Here is an 11,905-nt window from a genome sequence, read left to right on the forward strand (position 1 = left end):
TTGAGGCTTCCATGAGGGCATGAGCTTTGGACCATAGCTAGCGCACAGGGCTTGGCGCGTCCACCAGTAAGCACGCGACTAGCCTCCCAGTCCTGTTCGCAGCAGTTCTGCCAGCCATCACCCTGTTGCAAGGAAAATCCTGAACATGTGTATCTTAGTCTTCTATCACTTTGTAGTCTATAATAGTGTATAATAAAAGAACATTAGATTTTTAATGTTAATGTAGACTTCTAGCTAGCATATTTGTATGGATAATACCTATATTAGTACAATTGTAGGCTGCAAAGTAATAGAAGACTGGAGTGCACCTGTTCAGGATTTATCTTGTATGGTGTGATCCCAACAATAAAACATATCTGCAAACTTATAATAATGAAGTGTTTTACGTGATAGATCTTCAATTCATGAAAACCTTACATATTATTACTACGTAACGCATCGAACCCCTCCTACAACTTTGCCGTCGTCGGCGTACAGCATTGACCATTCTCACCGATTGTTGCAGTCACACTAGGCTGCTGGTGCTGCTCACTCAGCAAGCTACTCTTGTTAAACGCCTGCTCACTCGGTGGCACATCCAGCGCAGGATTCTTATCGAAAAAGTTGACCGGCTTCATGTGGATCTTGATAATCTCACACGGCATGACCGGGAAGTCTTCGATCCTAGGAACATGATTGATTCCTGCCTGGATGTAGACTACAAAGTCGGTATCCTTGACGTTGTCGTTCCTCTCCGCCCATGAACGTACTCCACTTCCGCCCCTCGACTGGTTGGTGTACGTACCGCCTGCATACAGCTCACCGTCCTTGTGCTTGACGACATAGATGTTGTGGTCGGAGAACTCGGCGCGCTTGTAGTTGAACGAGTCCTTGTCTGACAAGATCTTCTGGAAAGGTGGTGCTTGGATCTTGTACGCGACCGGCTTTCCGTTGACAGGGTTTCGCACGTTCGGATTCTGGATCTTGAAAGTACGGTTGTTCTCGTATGCAATATCATAACCACCAGACTTCTCTACGACGGTCTCTTGGACATAGTAGCCAGTGCCATGAGGGTTCCAGTCCGAGCGCGGCATAGCGAACGCTTCATCGTATACGAGACGGTTGTCGTAGCCGTCGATCATGGGGTCGACGCGCAATGAAAATATGTGCTGCAGAGGTGAAGGTACGAAGTCAGTGTATGTCTCGTGTGCATTTCGTATAGTCAAAACTTACCTGATGATGTACAGCAAGCACACCGGGATGCACAACTGTACCAAAGGGCACTTCAACTCCCTCATCGATTGGTTGTGTACTCAAAATACCAGTGGCTCTGATCTCATAGTCGACCTCTCCAGCCTGGTTGAAGATGAAGGCTAGGATGTACTCGTAATTGCTTACGGTGATAATGCTTTGGAGCACCAACTCGCGGTTTCGAGCGACGACTGCACGGCCAGTTCGGTAATTAGTGTGCTTGAAACCGATTCCAGCATCTTGCTCGTGGACACAGACAACGTTAGGCATTTCGACAACACCCCCCTTGTTGTCAGCTAGTACGGAGCTCAGATAGTAGATGGAGCCCAGGCAGTCGCAGCCCAGCTTGAGATTGTTCGCCATAATACCAGCACCAACATCGCCCAAGTCAAAGGCACTCTTCTTGTGGAAGGGGTGACGTGGGTCTGCGTACCTAAAAGTTGGTGTACGAAGTCAGTATATGCCTCACATGCACTTCCTCCAGGGGCAATACTAACGGAATGTTCATGTCGCTCAAGCTCAATCGGTAGAATAAACTACGGTTGTCGTAGCGGACGTCATACAGCACCATACCCTCGCGCTGGTTGAATCCAACCCGGAAGTTCCATTTCTGCCATGAGATGACGTTTGATGTACCTTGCTGTTCGACTTGGAAGCTCGCGCCTTCAGGTTGGACAACATTAAGGGGCTTGAGATCCGTCCGCAGAGTTTGAGCCTCGGGTATATACTCGTTGGGTGGTTGAATCTTGTACTTCTCAACTGGTTTGATTGTGTTGTCTGCACCAGTCGGTAGCAAGTCAACGCGAATGACCTGCATGCTTTCTGTGCTTACAACGGGTGAGATCGGAAGCGGCATTGCGTAGTGGTTGGAGTCAGCTTCTGATGAGTTCATCGGGTCCCTGAGGTACAGGAAGCACTGGTATAGTCTGTCTTCGTCTCCGACACCATCAGAACCGTAAATCCAGGGATCACTAATCACCACTGTTCCTTCGGGCAGCTCGAGCTTGGCTATCTCTGCTTGTACCTTCTCGTCTGCCAAGACGAGCTTTTCGATCTCGACGATCTCGTCGCCATCTCCGTTGGCATGAACGAAGGGGCCTAGAAGAATGTTGGAATCCACGCGGCCTGAGGTCAAGTCTACAACAGCCTCATGAAATTTGCTCTACGGACTAATCAGCCATACATCCTTTCTACTGAACATTTTCAACATACAGTGTTCCGAATGTAGTAGTTAACGAAGGCTTTTCTTGAAATAGAAGGTACTGGCTTGCCGCTATGCTCCGCTTCCAAGTACTTCAGTACTTGGACCTTTGGTGGTTCCTGCAGCGTGACAACCTTGAAGTGCAGGTCCGTGTGTGCCGGCCACGAAGCTTTGATGATTGCCGCAGCATTCTGGAGTTCTGATGCCGATAGCGGGGCCAATGGGTGGGAAGATACTGCTTTCTCGCTCCGCGGGCTCGGATCAGTGGCGACTTCTGTTGACATCTTGTCGATATATGCACGAACAGAAAACAGTGAATATATTCAGAGTTCAGAGATAGATGGTAGAAGAAGTGTACTCCAAAAGAAATAACTTATAGCGCCCCGAGCCCTCAAGGCCGTAATGTTACCTAACACAGCATTTGACGCGATAAGAATGTGGATCTGCCATATCTCCGTACAGGTAGTCGCAAGGACCTTCCAAGCTAGTACTAGACGCATGCCGAAGCCGACGCGAAATGCAACGAAATCACGTGTCATACCCCGCTTCCAACTGTGGAAGGTTGCTTCTCCCACGAACGACGTGGCGAGCTTCCTACGGAATCCTCATAAGCTGTGCACCCCATGCAAGGAAGAAACTGGACAGTTGCATATAAGTCTTCCACTGCCCTGTAGCCTAGAATAGTACTAATACAGGTGTTACTTATATAATTATGTAAGCCAGAAGTCTACATGAACACTAAATATTTTATATTCTCTTAGTATATACTGTTGTAAACTACAGGATAGTAGAAAGATTATCTACACTTGTTTAGGCGTTTGCTTGTATGCGGTGTGTGCAATTCGCGGCGTTGTGCGATTTTTCTTATCCGATCCGATCGCGTCATGCCACTGCAGTACAACGGAGTTACGCTCGCGACGACCGCATCAAATCATCGAACGCGTTCTCTCGAAGTACATCCATGACGCGCTGTCGCTTAGAATTTCCTCAACGTTATCACCACCACAACACAAAGGATCTGTGCATGGAGAATTTGCGCGTTATGTCTAGCAAGGAAATGCAAGGGGTGCGCGATTGAGGACTGTCCTTTAGAATGCTTCCCTCTAAGCTGCCGGCCCAGCTCAGAGTACGCGGTCCAAGCCCCGAACTCACGGGACAGGCTGCCAATCCTTTTATCTCCAGATTTGCTTTTATCCAAGCTCTGCGACACGTGAGGAGATTCGACCAGCCACCAAACACAGCGAGCACTTACAACAATCACAAAGAAAGGCGGAACCTGCACCTGCGGGACCTCGTCAGAGCATGTTCGTTTAGTGAGAGCACTCATTGTCCCTTTCCAGATTCTTGTTTCAATAGCAAGGCTGTGTCGTTCGAGACATGGCGACGTTGACTGTATGACTCGGCATGAAACATCTCTTTCGTAGCGACCTGTCGCACAAACACCAAATCTTCAGACGCTCGCACAAGACTCATATTTTACCGTAGTAAATGTGCGACAATGAGCTTGGTCGACATCAAGTATCGGTTTTGCTTCCTTTTCCTACGCTCCGCATTAGCTTGGCCCACGTTCATCTAAAAACATATTACCCCATATATTAATCTATCCCAAGCGTCCAGTGTTGTACAGTTCCAGCAAATGCGCCAATCTCCTTTTTCGACATATCGAACCCACGCCCATTTCCACATTCACCTTTCCTATTCGCTCGGTATGGACTTTTCATGCATGCATGGCCAATGATTGACAGTCCTGGATGGCAAATGCCATGCTCGTGATATTGCCTGCCATGCCCTCACTTGCTCGCCTCATCGATACCTGTCACAAGGTTAGCTCTAGAGGACGCTTTTATTAACAACCACCGGCAATGAGTATCCACACTCCACCTCACGACCCGGGTTCGTTGCCGCCTTGCAGTACCCCGTTGTAGGTATCCTGTGACGTTTGTTCATTTCGAGTTTCATGCTTGGTCCAATCATAGTTTGGTGTTTACTCTCTTTGGCCATGTCCTGAGTGGTGCAATATGGACGTAGAAGCCATTCGAGGCGTCAGGTTCATGAACAAGTGTATATAAGACCTAGACACCGTTCTCTCATATTCTCTATCAAGATCATCAGCACATTCGATTTCACTCGCTATCAGCCTCACCAGTCTCTCACTTCCCAACCTCGACCATGAAGTGCATCGCGATCGCTACCGCCCTTGCGGCCTTTGCTAACGTTGCGCAAGCCCATTGTGAGTTCTACCACCAAATGTGCACCAACAACCCACTTACACACATCAGACATCTTCCAAACTCTTACTGCGAACGGCGTCAAGGGTGGCATTTTTCAGAATATCAGGCCTGTCCCAAATAACAGCCCTGTTACCGACCTTGCAGACAAGAATCTACGCTGTAATGCAGGAGGAAACTCGGGCAGCGGGACTACAACCGTCTCTGTAGCTGCCGGCTCCACCGTCTCGTTCACCGCAGACCAAGCCGTCTACCACCAGGGACCTATCTCGTTTTACATGACCAAGGTCGACTCTGCAGCCGCTGCAGATGGATCTACCGACTGGTTCAAGATCAAGGAGATTGGCCCCACATTCTCCGGTGGCCAGGCTACGTGGGACATGAGTGGTGAGTTGCGCACTCCAATATTGTGATAAGGGTTTGCTAACACTGTCGCAGCCACGTACTCCACGACTATCCCCAGCCAGATTCCTGCTGGAGAGTACCTACTCCGCATCGAGCAGCTCGGTATCCACAACCCTGGCAGCCCACCCCAGTTCTACATCTCTTGCGCTCAAATCAAGGTCACTGGCGGCGGCTCAGGCAAGCCTTCTCCTACTACCAAGATTCCCGGTAAGTTGTGACTGTACGAAATAGAAGTGAGACATACACTGACTTCGTATCTTCCCCCTCTGCAGGCCACGTCAAGAGCACAGACTCTGGCTACACCGCCAACATCTACAACAACTTCAAATCTTACGTTGTTCCTGGGCCCAAGGTTGCTACCTACTAGGCATGTTCTAGTGTGGACACGCGAAAGGTTGGGCGCTAAGGTCGCCAACAATTTCTCGCACTTGCTTTGAAGCCAATATCTGCTTCATTCTACTTCTACGTATATACTATTGCATACTGTTGTCTGTACTTCTTCTGCTCCCTGAACTTGCTTGCTTCTTTGCTTTTCGAAAACTTCCGTCACATCTCACTTCACAGGGAACGACACATTGTGAATGCAAAGCCAAACGCCTCACTTCCCGACTTGGGATCTTGCCTTCCGCCAAAGAAATATTTCGCCCACCACTACCACTGCTTTCGTACCACATCATCTCAGTAAGTGGCATGTAATGATGTTCTGCTAAGATCCACAACGGTTTTCTCCAGTCACGAGGCCAGTTCTCGAGCATAGTGTGTGCGTACGATATCTCGAAGTTTTGTTTGCGCAAGATGATCCACGCTGATTTATCGACGTGTTCTCCATTCAAGCATAGCTACATTCCCATCACACTATCATATCCCTTGATGGGCACATTCAACTACGGTGATGCTATGTGAGCTTCTCGCTGTTCGTAGCATTCAACACTTCCATCTTCACGCATCGCAAGCCTCCCGAACGCAGGCTCAATACTAGCCTGTACATATAAATGACCGGCTCAAATTGCTATCTATTCTTTTCTTATCCTCGTACACATTTTCTCTCCACTTCGGTCCTTATCAGGGTTCCAATATCAAAGCTACAGCATCTGCCAGCTTGGTTAGGTTGCTTTGACGCCAACAACCAACCTTCGCTGTCCTTTCCAAAGTTCTTCCTTGCTCGTTACCTATGGCCGCTGGCCCTCCCTTCGGTCAACCCTGGCTCGCGAACGTCGGTAACAACCCCAACATCAACCGCGAACCTCCACCACCTCCTATCAACGCTGGTCCAGCACTTCAAGCACAACACTCCGCCGCAGTAGCAGGAGGAGCCCGGGTCGTTGTAGAACAACAACACGCCCCCATATACGGCCCTCCTCTTCCCATTGGTATCGGTGGTCCAGCATTCGGCATCGCTCCATCTTTCGGTGGTGTCGGTATAGGTGCGTTTCCACCTGTCTTTCCACCTGTCGGTGTCATGAACCCATTTATGATGGGCGGTTACATGGGTCCTGGTGGCGGACCACTAGCTCCTATCCGAGCGGGCAACTTTCTTCCTGGTGCTCATCACGGTATAGGCTTCGGTATGCATGCCAACGGCGTCCCATTCCCACCACCTCCTCCCGGCGCTATCGCCGGAGTCATTCCCCCTTTCGCCCCTGTTGCGCCGCTGTGGGCTGGAGGCGGGCTCGCATTCGGAAACGTACCTGCGATGGGGGGAGTTGGCATGGGTGGAATGATGCCTGGTATGATGATGGCCCCCGGTATGGCAGGCTCCCAACACTTTCGCCCAGCACCCATGTTCCACGATGGCAACCATGGCCACCCGGCTCAGCCTGAACAACAAGATGTCGGTCAAATCGCCGGTGGCATCCCGGCAGGTGTTATGCTTGTCGAGTCTGCTGAACATACCATCTTCTATCGCATTACAGGCAATATCTGCCCTTGGCTTTCTCCAGGTACCCAGTTGGGTATTGAACCGCTCGCTGCAGCTAGTACTACGGGTCTCAATCGCCTCATTCAGATCTGCAATGATGGTACATCGGCGGATGAGTTGGAGAATTGCGCAGTTACGGAGTGTATCGAGTTGGGCAATGGGATGTGGGAGAAGGGTCAGACGTTCAAGTACAACGACGCTGTCTCTAGGGTATTGACGATGAAAGATGCTGGATGGGACAACACAAGGAACAGGCAGAACGGTAACTCCCTTCATCTTTGGGGCCACCGTATCTAGGTGCTGGTTGGTTGGCTTGTTCGGTCTTGTATAGCTCTTGTATATCTAGTGACTTTCGGACAGTGCCTTGTTCGAACGTTTTCCTTTGTTCTTGGGGATTTCGGAGGGGGGTTGCTTGCTTCTTCCAGCTGTCAACGAAGAACTATGACGAAAGGTGAGTTGGAAATCTTGTTAGATTCTATATTTACAAAACCTTGGAGACACAAGCTATCTCTCGTGACACATGAGTACCTGCTAACTATTCTGCTTGGGGTGTCGAAGTCATCTGTTTCTTTTTCCCACCACCCAGCTTTCTGTATAGTCTTCCCAGCCATCGCTCCTTGACCATCTTGAGCACGACGTACGCCAGGAATCGATACACGATAGCGCAAATCCCCAAAGCCATCAGGTTCATCTCCGGATTCTTGTTCAGTTTGTACAAGTCAAGCACCTGCTCTCCAGTCTGGATAGGACACTGTCTATTAACCCTCTGCCAGTCTTCGCATGTGAATTTGAGACCACGTAGCGTATACGGCGCCATGTTTCCAACCGCCCACTTGACAGGCGAAAGATGGTTCCAAGCCTGCAGGAAGTCTGGGACGTCAAGGGACAACACGCCGCCCATGACTTGCGCAACGCTCAGAAAGACTGACATGCAGTTTACCGAGAAGCCAGTGTGCGTAAAGAGCGTGTTAAACGCGATCCCTAGACTCTCGCCACAGCTGGTAATACAGAAGGCGTTGAAGGTGATGATGAAGTAAGTTTGCGCATTGCGTTCTAAACCAACAGCAAAAACGGCGAGCACCGAGAAGACGAGGCAGCTTATGATCTCAAATGGGGTAGTGATGGAGATGTAGGTGAGGAAAAAGGCTTCAACACCATAGATGCGGTCGTCATAGTCCCGGTAGAAGACGTCTCTCTCAATAGGATAGACGGCGATGTTGTTAAGCACTGTTTGAGGTTAGTATGGCAACGAGAATTATGATGAGGTTTACATACTGCCAACAAAGTAAAGCGGTGCAATTTCCACGAGGAACCCCAGTCTGTTCTGTACGGAGAAATAATCGGTCTTCAGAGGCGCAAAATAGAGAGCAAGCACGATACCCAAACCCACCACTTGCATAATCCGCGCGATCAGAATATCCGGCTGTCGAAACATGTTCTTCGTCGCACGTCGAATCAGAATCGAGTATGCTGAAGCAAAAGACGATGGTTCGCGTGCCATACTTCCCAGTTCTGCTGGTGTTGTAATTGACCCATTTCGAGCGACAGGGTAGACACTAGCATTCCACGATTCGACCAACTTGCGTACTTTCTTCCGACTGGCCGCCTCGCGTCTCTCGTGCTGAAGGTCAACAGTAATCAGATCGAGCGCGAAATCAGCTGGGTTGACATGACGTGGGCATTCGTGGCCAAGATTGGCAAAATGGGTTAACATGCCGTCGGCAGGACCGGCATAGATGGGATGTCCACCACGAGCAAGCAGCAGAATGTTGCCGAAATGAGCGAAGAGATCGCTGCGCGGCTGGTGAATCGTGACTATAAGTGTGCGACCTTCTTGAGCCAGACCACGGAGCACATCCATGATGGACAGTGCCGTGAAAGCATCCAATCCTGATAACGGCTCATCAAGCAACAAGACGCGTGGCTCAGTGAGGATCTGAACAGCAATCGTAACTCGGCGCTTTTCACCGCCACTGATGCCTTTAATAATGTCGTTACCAACGAGGTTGTCTGCACAGTCCTTGAGGCCCATCTTCAGCAAAATTTCCTCAGCTTTCTGGGTTTTCTGCTCTCTCGACAACCACTTCGGAAGTCGCAGGCCAGCTGCATAACGAAGCGTCTCGCGCACTGTTAATGACGCCAACAGTGCATCGTCATCCTGTGTGACGAAAGAACAGATCGAATGAACGACTTCTTGGGCTGGGATTAGGCCATTGTAGCTCATGGAGCCGTACTGCTTGTACCGCGTCGATGTATCGTCATTGAGTCTCATCGCCATGCTATTCAGTAGTGATGTCTTTCCAGAACCCGAAGGCCCCATGATGACATTCAACGACCCAGGGAAAAAGTCGGCGGTAAGCGGCTTGAGGATAGTTTTCGTCCAGCGCTTTCGTAATGAGCGTTTCTCAACATCCATCCCGTAGCCCTCCAACCGAATATCGATCGTTCTGACATTATCTGCTACATGCTCGCTCATCTTCTCTTTACCAGCTGAGGCGTCCATGTTAGAGGGTCTTGCACGAGCCATAGCGATCTCGGCGTTCCAGAACTTGAGCAACACTCCTGCTCCGATGTAGAAGGCAATGGCGAAACCAAGAAGGGCAAGTATCGGTCTCCAAACCCAGTTGTCTGGGAAACCAAGGGAGTCCATGATGAAGTCGCCGTCATATTCTTTGCAGGCTGGATTTGATCGCCCACCCTCCAATGGACAGTCATAGAATGAGCCAGTGAACTCATTGGCGCATAATGCTCCGAAGGCGTAGAAGACATATGCTATCCACTTGGTCCAGCGTACGTAGATGGGGATCGTGTTCGACTGGATGAAGTAACCGCATGCCATCGATTGTAGAGTATATGCCAGATTAGCTACCAAACTCGCTCCAGCGAAGTGTCTTGAGCAGGCGACACAGGTCATCGCGAAGCACACCGCGATATACTGGTGCAGCAGTATGATCCCGAAGAACGTGAGGAATTGGCCGCCATCCGCGCGAAAGCCGCAGAAGAAATAATAGATGAGCGAGAAGATGAGAGGTACGGGTATATCTTCGATCAAGATTCGAGCCAGTCGTCTTGACATGAGAAAGGCCGGTATGCTGACAACACCTTGTCGCGCCTCTTCGTCGAACAATTGGATATCGGTTGTAAGCCGGTATGTCTCGTAGAGTAGAATCAGATATCCTTGCAGCGCAGCTGCGTTATACAGGGCTCCTTGTCGCGATCGTATGCCAGATAGTGAACCGTCGAGTTGCAAAAAGATCCATCCTGTGATGACCGCCATCCCGATGGCTTCAACAAGACTTCCAAACATGCCTAAAGTTCAAAAAGTTAGCGTATGCTCCATCCGTAGCCATCTTGTCAAGCGCCTTACCCATAGGGTCACGAATTGTCACAGTCCACGTGCGGGCGGTAAGTACGCGTGTCTGCTGCATAAGTGATGTCTGACTGGCACGTTGCTTCTTCCGTTCTGTATTCGCCACAGTCGTGGCTGGGGTGGTTGATTCATGCTTTTCTTGAAGGTTGTTACTGCAATGCGACCGCCACACCTCTATCACGCGACCAACTCGATCTTGGGCCGCCTTCTCTGCCTCCACGCTCCGGTTATCGACACTGACAACGTCGATAAGATATTCAGCTGGGTTAGTGAATGGAGGCATTTCGTGACCCAGCTTCGCAAAGTATGGAAGGCAGTCTTTCGCGCTGCCTGCATACGCAGGGCTGCCCCGGGATAGAAGGACTACATTGTCGAACAGATCCCATATTTCAGAACGCGGCTGGTGGATGGTAACAATGATGGTCCGCCCATTTCGAGCAAGATTCTGTAGGGTCTTGATCACCTGAAAGGCACTTGTTGAGTCAAGTCCGGTGGTTGGCTCATCCAGCCATAGTAGAGAAGGGTTTGATAAGAGCTGAACTCCAATACTTGTCCTTCTCTTTTCTCCACCACTGCAACCCTTGTGCGCATTATTCCCGATCCTCGTATCTGCAGCTTCTTTCAGGCTCAGCTCCAAGATGACTTCTTCAACCAGCTGCTTCTTCTCTTTGTTGTCGACCGAAGAGGGTAGTCGTAGTTGGGCAGCGTAGGTCAAGGTCTCTCTAACAGTCAATGTCGGAAGGAGAATGTCTTGTTGGATGACGTATGCGCTTCTGATGCGCGATGCATCCTCGCTACCATTGAAAAGTGTCCGGCCCGAAGTAGCCAGCCGATTTCCCACTGCTAAGCGCCCGCTCATAGAGTTGAGTAATGATGTCTTTCCACTTCCACTTCCCCCTATGATGGCTGTGAGGCTTCCAGATGGCATGTCCGCCGATATATCGTTAAGTATAGTCTTGACATGCTTGTGATCCGATGACGACTTCTGCTTCGAGAAGGCGCGAGTAAAGGCATTTGGCGATTCATCGACTGAAACTGTGAGGTGTTCCAATCGCACAGAAACGGGATCAACTTCGCGCAAGGAGATGCCGTGGTTGTCGTTGTAAGATGTGCTTGTGGAGTCTCCGCGGAGCGGTGTCGCAAGCGTCGTGTCTTCTTCTTTCAGCTTATGCGGAGCAGCAGCAGATTCCGATCTGCCCTGCATAGACCCCGACTCCATCTTCTCTAGTGACTCTATGCTTGCGGGACTCTGGTTAAATGTTCATGGTCAGTCGTTCGCAAAGAAGAAGCGCGCATGAAACCAATCCTTCGCTCACATGTCAACGCGCGGAGTTTCTTTCGCGCGATACGACGATGTTCAAACACGCCGCCTCGCTTGCCAACCGAACTGCATGCAGGGGCTTGGCTGGACTCTAGAAGTCTCATATTGCTTTACAAGGAAGGTTCGCAGCTGTGTTCTTCAAAACTTCTAGAATCCATCACGACGCCTTACGCTAATTTAGTAGTCTACAGCGCGAAGAAATGCTGTCACTGGACAAGTCCGGCTACTGCTT

General features: G+C 50.1%; 4 protein-coding genes across 4 annotated transcripts; 2 read left to right on the forward strand and 2 right to left on the reverse strand.

The window, feature by feature from the left end:
- Window positions 1-449: 449 nt before the first annotated feature.
- ALTATR162_LOCUS11456 (uncharacterized protein) lies at window positions 450-2,715 on the reverse strand (the record flags this gene model as incomplete). The annotated part of the gene is made up of 4 exons (XM_043319098.1): window positions 450-1,148; window positions 1,213-1,663; window positions 1,728-2,392; window positions 2,443-2,715. The coding sequence occupies 4 exons, from the start codon at window positions 2,713-2,715 to the stop codon at window positions 450-452; spliced, it is 2,088 nt and encodes a 695-aa protein (XP_043175033.1).
- Window positions 2,716-4,600: 1,885 nt separating this feature from the next.
- On the forward strand, window positions 4,601-5,431 carry ALTATR162_LOCUS11457 (uncharacterized protein; the record flags this gene model as incomplete). The annotated part of the gene is made up of 4 exons (XM_043319099.1): window positions 4,601-4,661; window positions 4,711-5,046; window positions 5,098-5,271; window positions 5,337-5,431. 4 exons carry the CDS (start codon window positions 4,601-4,603, stop codon window positions 5,429-5,431), a joined length of 666 nt encoding a protein of 221 aa, XP_043175034.1.
- Window positions 5,432-6,235: 804 nt separating this feature from the next.
- On the forward strand, window positions 6,236-7,279 carry ALTATR162_LOCUS11458 (uncharacterized protein; the record flags this gene model as incomplete). The annotated part of the gene is made up of 1 exon (XM_043319100.1): window positions 6,236-7,279. The coding sequence occupies one exon, from the start codon at window positions 6,236-6,238 to the stop codon at window positions 7,277-7,279; it is 1,044 nt and encodes a 347-aa protein (XP_043175035.1).
- Window positions 7,280-7,517: 238 nt separating this feature from the next.
- ALTATR162_LOCUS11459 (uncharacterized protein) lies at window positions 7,518-11,571 on the reverse strand (the record flags this gene model as incomplete). The annotated part of the gene is made up of 3 exons (XM_043319101.1): window positions 7,518-8,209; window positions 8,258-10,291; window positions 10,350-11,571. The coding sequence occupies 3 exons, from the start codon at window positions 11,569-11,571 to the stop codon at window positions 7,518-7,520; spliced, it is 3,948 nt and encodes a 1,315-aa protein (XP_043175036.1).
- Window positions 11,572-11,905: the final 334 nt, after the last annotated feature.

The sequence above is a fragment of the Alternaria atra genome, assembly GCF_907166805.1.
Source record: "Alternaria atra isolate CS162 genome assembly, contig: 35, whole genome shotgun sequence".
Taxonomy (NCBI): domain Eukaryota; kingdom Fungi; phylum Ascomycota; class Dothideomycetes; order Pleosporales; family Pleosporaceae; genus Alternaria; species Alternaria atra.